This window comes from Callithrix jacchus, chromosome 1 (assembly GCF_049354715.1).
Source record: "Callithrix jacchus isolate 240 chromosome 1, calJac240_pri, whole genome shotgun sequence".
NCBI lineage: Eukaryota > Metazoa > Chordata > Mammalia > Primates > Cebidae > Callithrix > Callithrix jacchus.
Window position 1 is genome coordinate 198,438,345 of NC_133502.1, and position 13,472 is coordinate 198,451,816.

Consider the following 13,472-nt stretch of genomic DNA (forward strand, 5'->3'; position numbering starts at 1 on the left):
TGAGGCCCACCCGGCCAGATCCCACCACAGCTAAAAGCCCTCTCTTCACACACACAACCCAGGTGACCCCAACCCAGAGTGACTTCAAAAAGCCCTACACAAACTCTCATGAAAATGGCTCTTAGGCCTCAAAAGGCGGTGATGTCATTACTTCCCTGCCCGCCCTTTTCTCCTTTCCCTCCTAAGCACTGGCCCATCTCTAACCAGGGTCCCCTCTTCTTCTACATCCCTTAAAAACAACTTGATCTCAGAATGAAGCTTCTGATAATTTGCAATTGAGGGCATAGGGCCACAGGTGTCCAAATTTAATGGGGCCTTGGGCCGCCAGATCCCTCTCATCTCGGGGACCATCATGGTGCAACCCTACTGCAGAGAAAGAAAAAGAGAGGCCCAAAGAGTCTCATTCCAAGATACACTTTAAATTACCTGTGGCATTTCATCCAGAATCTTCCTTCAGATAATGTGGCCCCTTCTGAGCCTTCAAAAATGGAATTCACTTAACTTCCATCTGCCACAGATGGACAGCGCACCTCCCACATACTCTGCACGATGCATGGGACCTGTCCAGGTAGGGTTTTGAAGGATGAATAGGAGAATCACCACCCTCCTACCTCAAGCTGGGCCAGAGTCCTCATCTGCCTTCTGCCCCTTCTGCCTTCATCCCCCAAGTCTGTCAACTCAGGACAAAGAAGGCAGTTTTTCCGAAGTGTGAGATGGGTGTTTCTTTGTCAGCATGGAAAGGCCCACCAGCAAGGTGGGCCAGCCTGCTGCTAGACCTTTAGCTACCCCGCTGGGCCAACACATACCCCAGTGTCATTATGCATGACTACACAATGTGCCAGTCCGCGCCGTGGTCCTTTGGTTCTTCGCCTCTCTGAGGGTTCATCCATTCTCTCATTTGTTCGTTTCTCACCCACCTGCAGTCTCCCAAATGCCCATACCCAATATTCATCATTCTTTCACATTTCTTCCTCCTTTCTTGAGTTCTGATTGTGATCATATACCACTGTCACTCTGAGCAGGAGACCTTTAAAGGTTAAAGAGATTTTTTAAACTCCAAATTTAGGTGGCTATAGAGGCTTCATCTGTAAAACCTTATATTCTGATAAATATGCCATCATCCGTATGAAGAAAACTTAAAAGTTGAAAGAAAAAATTACAACAAAACTTCTGCAAAATTAGGCTCAGTTTATGTGCTGGGATGAACAGGATGAACTCCTATTCATCCTTTAAAACCCTCTCTAAATACGCCCTCCTGGAGAAAGCCTTTTCCAAACCTCCCACATGGGGTTCATGAATCTCTTAGTGGTATCCATGTCTTGTGCCACCATGGATTAATGGGCATATTCCCCTCACTTTTAACTATCAACGTACTTCTCCATCCACTCCTATCCCCCCATTCTAGACTGTATTTTAAGAACGGGATGGGCTGGGCATGGTGGCTCACGCCTGTAATCGCGGCACTTTGGGAGGCCAAGGCCAGCGGATCACGAGGTCAGGGGGTTGAGAGCAGCCTGGGCAACATGGTGAAACCCCGTGTCTACTAAAAATACAAAGATTAGCCAGACGTTGTGGTGTGCACCTGTAGTCCCAACTACTCAGGAGGCTGAGGCAGGAGAATCGCTGGAACCCAGGAGGCAGAGGCTGTAGTGAGCCAAGATCATGCCACTGCACTCCAGCCTGGGCAACAGAGCAAGACTCCATCTCAAAAAAAGAAAGAAAAAGCAGGATTATTCATGATATCCATCATAACTGAACGCAAAGCCACTTTCTGACTGCACATCCATGTACGCCTCATCTGCCCGAGCCCACTGCCTCGTCTGTGACATGGGATGAATCTGCCCTGACATGAGGTTGTGGTGAGAATTAAATGAGATAATATTAGTCTATAAAGTGCCTGGTACTGAGTATGGCTCTCGATTCATGGCAGTTTTATTACCTGGATGCTCCATTCCTGCTGCATAGTACGAGCTGAATAAATGTGTTGAGTTGGAATGAAATGGTTTGAATTGTCTGCACCTATATGTGTCCTTCGGTTGCCGGTGAGGGGTGGGAACCCAGGTCTCTGAGTCAGTCCCGGGAAAGCAAATTTCCTCCACGGTCACTCTTCCCTGTAGATGGATCACAGGAAGTAGAAGCACCATGTCTAACTCTGAATGGTCTGGAAGGCTAATCCTACCAGATGCCAATGAAAAGGTGTCACCACGTGCCAGAAGGGAGCTGGCACTGCCTGTTCCCCTCTGTGCCTGGCACTGTGCTCAGGGGGTTTCCCATAGACAGCTCTGTGGGGTCATGACACTCTTTCTGTCCACTCTACAGCCAAGGAAACTGAGGCTCAGAGAGACTACACTGCCTACCTCCCAGAGACCCAGTGACTGCAGAGGTGTTCCCACTCAGGATTCCAGCCCCAGCAACAAAGCAATCATGGCGATAGTCGTCCTAAATGTGTTCTTTGCTCCTAGACGGGGAGTTTCCTGGATGTAATTAAAGGTTTTGCCAGCTTCACGCCAGTCTGGGGAGCTTCTTCTAACACGCTGCCTGAGTGTGATGTTTTCCAGGGTAGAGTGATCGGAGACATGTGTAAGCTGTCTGCCTCCACGCTGAATGGCCGCACTGCAGCTCTCAATCTGCTGCTATCATTTCTGACTCATCTGCCCGCTCCAACCTGGCGTCAGGCCCACCTACATTAGCCCTCTGATCTGCCGCAGGCTGCAAAAGAAGGTAACAGCACCTGTTATAATTATGGGCAAAGTAAGAGTTCAGAGGTTTTGATTCAGTCGTGAATTTGATTCAGTTGCGCTAGCACAAGGCCAGGAATGTGGAGTTCCCAAAAGCCCCACAGTGTCTCTGCGGCCAGGGTTCTTTGGACCACGCTTTGAGAAACACTGAGAGGAAAAAGCGCAAAGGGGAAGGACAGGGCGGGTTCGGCAGCAGCCTCCGGTCTGAGGCTGGAGATGCCAGAGTAGAGCCGGGTGGCCCACAGGCAAACTGATCCTTCCACAGGGCTGATGCTCACAGTGACCCTCCAGCTAGATGCTGCTCCTTCTACTTTAGAAACAAAAAAACGGGGGCTGTAGTTAAACTGCTTGCCCAAAGTCCATGGCTATAAGCGGAGGAAACAGCATGCTCCCCAGGTCAGTGCGACTCCAGACTGCCATCAGCTCCCCTGTGCTCAGTTGGTGGCGCTGATGCTGATGCTTCATGCCTACGAAGCCCTTCCTATGTGTCATGTCCAATATGTTGTCTCCTATCATAACCCCAGGAGCTAGACCCCCTTCAAAGATGACGAAAAGGTAGAGCTGAGAAGCTGGGTAACTTGCAGGAGATCCCAGGCTCACTGGGATCTGAAACTGACACCGGAACCCAGAAGCATAAGCATCACCCTACACAGCCACCTGGGGGGCGCTTCCCTTGCTCCCCTCCTACATGAGTCAGATGCAGGGTTCTTGGCCCCCGAGGGATCTTTACCCCAAGGAGACACTGAGCAATGCTCAGAGAGATTTAATTTTTTTTTTTTTTTTTTGGTTGCCACAAGGGTAGGAGGTGCTCCTGGCATCTAGTGGGTGGAGACTAGTTGCCACCCTTACACCCCAGCAAAGAATTATCAGGTTGAAAATATCAACAGTGCCAAGGTTGAGAAATACTGAAATGACCCAACTTAGAACAGCATGCACATACACAGACACACTCACGTGCACGCACTCGCACACGCACATGCACACACTCACACACTCATGCACGTGTGCGCACACACACACACCCCACGACAGCATCCAAGCCTACACCCCCCACATCCCATAGAGACCGATGGAAAAAGAGGATGGAGTTGAGAAGGGGCAAAGAAAGCCAGCCCCACCCACAAACACACCACATTCACCATTAACGTCATATTTATTGTTATTTGACTGCTCAGGAAAACATATACAGGTATATACAATATGCAGGAATACAGAAGACTGCACTTTACATATTTTTTTAAAAAAGAAAGAAAAAATAACACTCAATTTCATGAGCTATTGTCACAGTCTTCCAACCAAGCATTTCAGAAATGAATTTCTTTTAAGAGTCAAAAAAGATTACAGGATTGCCTAACACACAGCAGAGTTAAGTTTTCATATTTTACATGTGCAATAACGTTTTTGTTTTCTTTCCCGAAGAGTTTGCTATGCAGTACTGATTACCAGTGTTCGGAGTCTCGTGTGTTGGGTGTTTTTCATTTACTTTTAATTCTTTCCATTAAACCCAGTTTAATGAAATAACATCCTTTTGCTTAAGGCTATTTTTAAAGCTGTTTCATTCTGGGGTCATGGGGAGCGAGAGAGTTTTTAAAACTTCAGGGGTTTCTGAGGTTGCCGGGACCATGAGCTAATTGGAAGAGTGTTGATGAATCAACGCTGGGAAAGTGGAAGACAAAAAGTTAAGACACTTTGCTCCCCGGCCTTAAGCAATTAAGGAGAAATCATTCCTGTTTCAAAAGTAAAATGAGGAAGCTCTCAAACAGCTGTACACTGCAGAATCAGAGGGGATGTGGAGTTTTGCCCAGAATACGGTCAATTCTCCCACAGCCCGTGGTGGGGGAAAATTCCCTTCCCTTTCCATTCCCTTTGTGGCAGAACGCAGGAACGCAGGAACTGCCTCGGCTCACACCTTTTCTCGCTGATCAATTCACGCCACCTGCTTTATCTGCCCTCTGCAGCCGGGGTTTGCCCCTGGTCAAGACTGCCCAGGCAGACAGCCAGGGACTCAGACCCCAGCCCAAAGGGCCGGCAGAAGGAAAGAGGGGAGAAGGGAGGGGAAAGAGTGAGGGTTTTTCTGAAAGCTCCTCTCCCTTTGCTGAAAAGTTCTTTGAAATAAACCATGTGGGTGTTGTATGGGGAGCCCAGAGCCTTCCGGTCACTTGCTAAAAAAAGCTCGGATCTGCAAACTCTGAGGACCCGGAGCGGGTGGGGGAGCTCCAAGTGGAGCGTTTTTTAGTAAGACACGCGCGTTGACAAAAACTGAAATTAAAAATAAGCGTCACTGATTTGGGTGAAGTAATATCTGTCACTTCTTGTCTGACCCGCCCGGGAATCTGTGTCCCCCACCACAAGCCATAAACGGCTCTTGCAGGCAAGGACAGCACCCAAAGGTGTCCGTCCCTGCCAGTCACCACTCATCTCTGCTCACAGCAGTTCTTCTGTGAGATACTTGAGACATGGCTCTGGTTTTGCAACAGGGTGAGACTGCATCAAAAGTTGGGGAGGGGGCAGAGGAATTCCAGGCTTCCGAACTAAAAGGCTCAGGAATCAAAATCATCTTGTTATATTCTCTTTCCCTGTCCTCTAGCCCTCGGGAGTCTGCAGATCCCTGCAAAGAAAGACACCCAGGCTCAGAGAAGGCTGGGCAGGCTGAGCAAGAGGGTGCCTCATCCCTCCCAACAGGGGTGGGGTGGGGGAGGTGGCTGCCCAGGTTGGACTGGGGATGGGATGAGAGAGGTGGAGGAGATACGCACAGTCCCCACCTTCTTCCCTGGTACGCCTGGCCAGGAACAACAGCTTTTGGAAAAGGGAAAGGGCTAAGAACTCAGCCTCCTCTAACTCTAGCGCCCCAGGCACAGCAGAAGCAGGAGCCTTGCCCCAAAGAAGGCAGGCTGGGAGCGTCCCATCCCCCATGCAGACCAAAGGCTGCTTAGCACAGCCTAAAAATGCAGGGCTTGGATGTTTGTGGGGAGGCCCAGAAAAGGAGAGAAAACACCACTCTCGAACATTCTGACTCCCTCCCACAGAGCAGAGCCGGACACGTCCGCACGTCGACGGCTTCCCGCAGGAGAAAACAGAACCCGCGTGGAAGGAAACGGAAGGCTAAGCCCTGTGTTTGCAGGAATGAAAATATATCTATTTTCTTAGGGAACAGACAAAACAAAATCCCAGGCGGAATACCTAAGGGGGGCATCATTTGGCTCCTGCCTGACTGATGACACTGGGTGTCAATACATAATAAAGTGATGACAATCTGACTTTCACCCGGCCATATTCCAGAACTGCTGTTCTCCAGGACTTCCATTTTCATAAGCAGTGAACAAAGCAAAAAGAAAATAAAAGGGGATGGGGGGAAAAGAAAAGGAAAAAGAATTAAAAAAAGGAAAGCAACTCTTGTCTTATCATGAAATAACAATACTTGGACATACAGCAGCATGAAAATAAAACAAGGAAAGAGGTCATCTAAAAAATGTATGCCAAGATTACCGAAACGTGGGGCGCAGCTAGAGGAAAGGCTGAAGCAAAAGTTTGCTAACTGCAGAAGGGTTAACACTGGTAACATACTGTGGCAGACAAGTTTCTTTTTTTAAAAAAACTTTTGAGGTTTTCCTCCCCCCCCTTTAAATTAACCCTTTCCGGTCCATATGCCACTAAGCAGGTACCAACCTAGAGAAAAAAAAAAATTCATTCACTCAGCAATAGTGGCCCTTTCAAATTAACAGAGGGTTGGGGTCAGGTTGAAGGGGAGGAGATAGAGATGGGGAGGGGAAGGGCCTTGCAGGAGAGGGGGTCTTTCTTCTCATTCAAGTTAGGGCGGCCACAAATGTCCCAAATCTGTTGGAGATGTCAGAATGCAGGGACCGCCAGGTGGGCACGGAGGCCCGAGCCTTGGCGTCACCCACGTCGTCTGTGCAGTGGACAGACAGGCACTGCAAGTGGCTGCCGGGCTGGGTGGCTGAGGCCTTGTTTGCAGGGAGGTCATGGGCTGTGGAGAGAGAGGGGAGAAGGACATTAGTGGAACGTTCATCTGTGAGGGGTACCATAGTAGCAGAGGCATACAAGAGAGGCCCCCCATATGGGGGCCACAGTGGCAGAGGCATACAAAAGAGGCATCGTCCACGCCCTCTTTCCACGGCTAAAGCTGGTCCCAGAGGATCTAAAAATGTTTCAAATCCTCTTGCTGTTACCTCTGATTCATCTGTGAGATCTCAGCCAAGGGAAGACCCCCCCACCAATACGCCCCATTGGGCCTCAGTTTTCCCATTGGGAAATGAGGCAGGATAAACCCAAGAGTTTGCCCATCTCTGAGGCACCAGAGTTCCCAAAAGATTAACTGGACATGAGGTAAGTCAGGAATGCTTCCTGGAAGAGGAGCATCTAAACTGGGCGTCACAGGAAGTGTAGGAGTTTGCCGTATGCAGTGAAAGGGTGGAGGGGAGGACTGCCTGAGTCCAGAACACAGCCTATTTGTGTGTCATCCTCTGGACAGACATTTGGTCAGGGCCTGCCATGAGCTGGTAACTTTCTTAAAATGTGCCAGACTGCCTACCAACCCCAGGGGGTAAGGATGATCACCTCTACTTTATAGCTAAAACAACTGAGACCCAGAGAGGGACAATGACTTGCCCCAGGTCACACGGGAGAACAGGAAGGATGGAGAAGGTGCCTGTAAATACCCAGCCCAGCACAGCTGAGCCACAGAGATTAGAGGCCCACAGCACCCCAAGCCTCAAGCACACCCCATGTGCTTTCCAAAAGCTCCCCTTTCAGCCCCCCTCCCACCTCTGAAGGTTCTGCCCCTCATTGGTGTGCAGGGCTGAGGCTCCATGGAAGAGGCTTTGAGAGTGGGGGCTTCATGGGACAGAAGCAGCTCTCCAGGGCACCTGCCTGTATCTTTCATTCCCTCCTACCCTCTGGCCTGAGCCTTCTCATACTCCATGTGACAGATGAGAAGTCTGAGCCCCAGAAAGGCACGGAAACTTTCCTGGGATCAAACAGCTCCAACCTAACAGCTGAGAGACCCCAGGTCTAGGTCCACAAAGGGACCCGAGTCCAGTCCCCTCCCCTGAAACTGGCAGTGTCCACCCGGCTCATGCACCTCCATATGATGGCCAGTCAACCAGGCTGCTGATCTGCACAAGGTGTCTATATAAACTGTAAAGTGCTGTCCTCACAGGGACAGAGGGTGAAGTGTTCAGAGTAGTAAAGACAGAGGATCTGGGCTCCCCAACCAGACCAGCACAAAAGCACCATTCTCAGCTGCTACATGAAGGGACTCTGGGTGCCTGGGGTGGGGGAGTCTATTCCTCTCCCGTACCCTTAATGAAAATCCCATGAATCCCCTTCTCTGAGTCACACGATGCCAGAAAACACCACAGATCACAAGGGTGCCTGTGTTAGGCATGTTTGAGGAGAAAGGGTCTGCCAACCACTCACTCCTTAGTATAAGTTAGACCAGAGCAGGCAATTTCAGACTTCTCATTTACAGCTGCCACGTGACATTGGCTCTGTCCTGGGACCTGCCATATGTCAGTGAAGAGTCTCATTATTCTCATTTCCTAGAATCTGACTTTAGTGTGCCCAAGGTCCCACAGCCAGGAAGGGGCAGAAAGCTGGGTTTGAATATGGCCTGATGTTGGATTTCTGCCTCCGTAGAAGTGAGAAAAGCTGAAATTGGGGTCGGGGGGCTCTGCTCCAGCTGAGGGAGCACACCCAGATACTGAACTCCACGACCGGCCTGCCCTCAATCCTCTGTGCAAGCCCAGCCAAGGGCCCTGTGCCAGGCAGGAGTCACCCGCCCGCCCTGCCCTCTGGGATTAAGCAGGAGGCCTCCCCCAGGAACTGAGCTACAGCCTGCAGAGAAAATCCTCCCAGAGGGATGGGCCCAGGCAGCTGAGGACAGGCCATGACTAACTGGGCTTGGGGCCCCCACCCTGGAGGCCCAGAGACACCCAGCTTTGGAACCTGCATGCTGGGAGGAACCGGAGCTGGGGAGAAAGGAGCCTTCCTTGGCCCCTATCCTCATTCATGCAATTAACATGCAATTAACAGCTCCTCCTGGAGCTGAAGGTGAGGCCAGGAAACTGTCTCTTTGTGACCAAAGCATGGTCACTTTGGAGTCACAGCCCCACTACTGTGTGGCCAAGGCTCTACCATGTTCCCTCTCTGGACCTCAGTTTCCCCACTGGTAAATGGGGATGATGTCATCTCCCTTGACGGCTTGTAATGGCCTGGCACACAGAGAGACCCCCAAACTGTGCTGCCAGGACTAACATTCATATCTGGGAGGGTCAGGAGGGTAGGAGGGCTTTGCAGCCACTTAGAAGCCCCTAAAGTCCCACTATTTCCAGGGGCCCAGCCAGGAGGGCATGATCCTGCCTGTGAAACAGGAGTCTCTGCCCCATTTCACAGAAGGAGAAACTGAGGCTCTGAATCCCAGGTTTCAAAGCTGGTTAGCAGTGGTGAAACCTGGATGCTGTTAATACCCCACCCAGGCCTTTCTGGGGAGCAGGTACCCCAGTAAGCTGAAGGCATCAAATGCAGGGTCTCTACGAAGATAGCAGGCCCCGGATTCTGGCAATACTGAGGCACAGTGCCCCAACGTTTGCTCTTGAACCCATGCTGGCCTTGTTCCCAGTGACCCCCGCCCCCATCCTACCCCATTTAGAGCATCTCCAAAAGGAATTTTATTCCAAGCACTGCAAGATCTGTATTGGGGTGGGGTGGAGGAAGTAGTATCTGCCACAGAGAGAGAGAGAACATCTGAAAGGGGGTTACTTCCCCCACTTTGCACACATTATTTCAAGAAATGAACACAGCAATGCTTGTGCCCACTTTACAGATGAGGAAAGAGACTCTGAAGGATGAAGCTCCTTGCCAAAGGAGAGATGAAATCTTTGCTCCGGGGCTGCAAACACTCAGAAGGCGAAAGGAAGCCTCACCCGGAAGGTGAAAGAAAATTCCTGAGCAACACACCAGGACAGAGGAAGTGGAGTCTGCCAAGTGATGGGTAGGACAGACCCAAATGGCCAGATTTTCTAAAGCTGTTTTCATCCCCAAGTTACAGACACAAGCCTGCAGTGCTCTAACGCCAGAAACCAATGCTGTTCTTATTAGGGGTGGATTTAATGAGGCCTTGCCAGGCACACTACCGAACACTTCCACGTGTTATCTAATTCCACCCCCCAGCAAGCCCATCAGTGGGGGTTCCCCTTCTCCCCACTCTGGCAGGGCCACCCTGGGCTCAGAGAGGGTGAGGGGCTTGCCAGATGTCACAGAGCACGGGTGCAAGACTTCCCAGCCTCCGCCTAGGACGAGCAAGAGAGCCAACCAGTCTGGTATCCACGGGGAGCATTTTTAAGAGAGAATATTATTCTTCAGTTCTTGACAACCCAAGCATGACCAAACTCATCCTCCCGCCGGATTCATTCCAGCTAGGGGGACCTAACACACCCTCAGACCGCGGCTCCCAGGGCGGCAGAGTCGCTGCCGATAAATCAGTCCCACGGAAGCCGCCTCAAGTCACGGCCTGCCCCAGCTCGAGAGAGGCCCTCCATCTCTGCTCCCTGGGGCTGCACGCATGCCAGCCCCCACGCCAAGACCCATATATAAAACCACCCCCTCACTGAGCTCCTAGGGTTGGGGGAGAGACCCTGGAGTCACTCAGCACCTGGCACTGGCAGGCACCACAGAACCTGGTGAGTGCTGCTCTGCTTTTCATTTGATCGCCAGCCTCCCCCATTGGGCTGTGCCCACATGGAGCGGGGCAGGTTTGGCCTGCTCACCTCCAGACCCTGCACATGCCAGGCCCTCAGTTGGGTCCAGTGCACTGGCTGTGAAGCGCCCTTCATTCCCATTAGACAGATGAGAAGACTGAGGCTCCAAGGGGCAGGAGCTGGCCAGGGGTCACCCGGGTCACTCTCTTCTCAGTCCAAGATTCCCAGCTCGTCAGGCCAGGGTCGAATCCCAAATGCCCTGTACCTGGGCAGCTCCTATCTGCAAAGCCACAGTTTTTCTCATCTGCAACTAGGGGGTGGTGATTCCTGCTGAGCCCGGCTAAGAATAGCATGGGGGACCTCATCAGAGAGACCGGCGACACCATGGGCATGCTGGGGGGTCAGTCCCAGAGGCAGGGCACTGTCCTCTCAAAACAGATAACCCTGTGTGTGCCTTGCCCAATTCAGGCAGCACAGGGGGTCTGGGGGGAGGGGCCTCGGGTTCTTGGGGACCGATGGACATGCCTGCCCGGCAAGGAGAGACTGCAGGACAGTTTGTAAGGACAGCTATGGCCAGAAAGAACCGCCTCATGCTTCACGCCCAGGGTCAAGGCCCAGAGCTGAGACAGACACCCCTGCTGTATCTCCACCCAAAGGCCGCTCTCAGCTTTTCTCCACAGTACAACTCATCGCCAATCCTCCAGCCTCTTCCCACTACCCCATCACCCCACCCTGAACACCGCAGCACTTCATTTGGTCATCATGCCACAGAGGTTCAGGCTGCCCCCGGCTCACCCCGCTGCGATCATGAGACCCACGTCAGATTCTGTCTTCCAAACTTCTCCGTCCACAATGGAGACAGTCAGTTCCATTAACGGAAGGAGAAAACCAGGAGCAGGTGCCAAAAAGGCAATTGTGTGAATAACTCCAGTCACTCCGTTTCTCTTACAGGGTTCAACCAGGATAGCGGCCACTGTCCGTGGAGCAGGGAACCTTTGCGCATATCACCGCAGTTCTCATAACCTTGGTCCTAGGAAATGCGGGAAATAATAGGACCGGCCGTCATGGAGGTAGCTGGAGAATGAAGTGAAATGATCCATGCAAAATGCTTAGCACGTGGGTGCGCCTGCCAGCGCTGGCTATGAGTAAGTACGGCCTGTCACCATTGTTGGCCAGCCTGCAGGTGACAGTGGAGACCTGCAGGGCCGGGCCCAGAGAGGGCTGAGGGACCCTTCTGCAGGCTGTGTCTAGGGTGAAGGGAGAACGGAAAAAGAGGGGACGTTTACCTGGGGATGTTGCATTTTAAATTTTGCTTCTGGAGATGCCACCCACCCATAGAGGGGGCCGAGTTTTCTTTTTTTTCTTTAAAGTCAGCAAAACAGGCCTCGTCATGCTCTGAGCTAAAATCCCCAGACCGGGTTCCAATGTGGGTGAGCCACGTGCTCCGGCGTCGTGAGCCGGGCGGAGGTGGCTGCCACCTCCCACCGCAGGCAAAGGGCTGCCTCAGGGGTTTTCCCAGCCATGGTGTCACCACTGAGCCCCAAGGAAAAGGAGACTTCTGACCTTGCCACCTCCCGCCCTGCTGCCTACCCAAGGGAAGGCCAGGGGTATTCAGCAGGGAAGGACAGAGCCCAACGACCGCCCATATCAAGGGCTCTCTGGGATGCTAACCTCCGCTGTAATACGGGAACAGTAAGAGAACCTGCTTTGCAGGCTGCTAGGAGGATCGTGTGAGATGATAGCTGGAAAGCCTTCAGCATACACTGAGCCCTCAAGAGAGGGTAGCTGCTCAGACGCTTACCATTCTGTTCTCGTTGTTTTTCTTTTAGAGACAGTCTCGCGCTGTCGCCCAGGGTAGAGGGCAGTGGCACGATCATAGCTCACTACAACCTCGGCCTCCTGGGCTCTAGCGATCCTCCCACCTCATCCTCTCAAGTAGCTGGGACTACATGTGCATGCTACCACACCCAGCTAATTTTTTTGAATTTATTTTGTAGAGATGGGGGTCTCGCTATGTTGCTGAGGCTAGGCTCGAATTCCTGGGTTCAAGCAATCCTCCCATCTCAGCCTCCCAACGTGCTGGGGTTGCAGGGGTGAGCCACCATGCTTGGCTACATTTTTCCTTCTAATCCCCTAACTCGGTACTACTGTTGCTCTTTACAGATGAACTGAAAGACGGTCCAGAGAGTCAGAGCCTGATCAAGGTCACATGGACTCAGAGGCAGAGGCAGGCCTACCATCCAGCCCCAGATTTTTGTTCTGTGTTTTGCAGAGAGGGGGTCTCACTGTGTTGCCCAGGCTGGTCTCAAACTCTTGGGCTCAAGTGATCCACCCACCTCGGCCTCCCAAAGTGCTAGGATTATAGGCGTGGGCCACCGTGCCCAGCTCACTCCTACTGTTCTAGGCACAGGAGGCAGCCAGAGCTAGGAGTGCCATGTGCTAGCTTTGTGCCATGGGGCAGTTTCTTCCTCCCTGTGGGTGCTGGGAGCCGCCAAAGCTGGGGGTCAGGGTGCAATCCCAGGCAGAGCCGAAGAATGAGAATTCCGGGCGTATTTTTAACTCGGAGCTTATGTAAGAAGCAGTGTGGGCCTCAGCACACAATAGCGGATGACTCTCGCCCAACTCACCCTCGCCGGATTCCAACAAAGGGAAATGTATTTTTGTTTTTCCTTTATTTGGACCTGGTGTGGGGAGACACTGGTTTCTGTGACAGCTGCCACTCAAATGGGGGCCTGGGCCACTGGGCCTGGAAGCTGAGGCAGGTCTGGTGGCCACAGGCCTGAGCCACCACCTCTTGGGGCCTTTGTGCTACAGCCTGGGAGTCCCTTATGCCCCCCACACACTCATGTGTGACCCCCAGACCTTGGGAGCTTTTCTGTTCCCCATCTCCTTAGAAGGGCAGGTCCACTGCATCCAAGACAGCCCCAGGCATTCCAGGCCACCCTTCACCCTTCCCCGCCCCCACAGTCGGCCCAGGCACCAGGGAGGGAAGAGGCTGCCTCCAAATCTGCCCACTTCG

At 52.1% G+C, this 13,472-nt stretch overlaps 1 protein-coding gene across 3 annotated transcripts in view; it reads right to left on the reverse strand.

Moving 5' to 3' along the window:
* The window catches only part of MN1 (MN1 proto-oncogene, transcriptional regulator), a 157,984-nt gene that overhangs the window by 102,013 nt on the left and 42,499 nt on the right, over positions 1–13,472 (reverse strand). Inside the window, exon 2 of one of the 3 annotated variants that reach the window (XM_002806555.5) lies at positions 3,873–6,723. The exons of the other annotated variants lie outside the window; for them this stretch is intronic. Within the exon in view, the coding sequence (XP_002806601.3) occupies positions 6,542–6,723 (182 nt within the window). The 3' untranslated portion in view covers positions 3,873–6,541. Of the gene's footprint in view, positions 1–3,872; positions 6,724–13,472 lie in introns of those variants that run through there. 3 annotated transcript variants of the gene reach the window in all.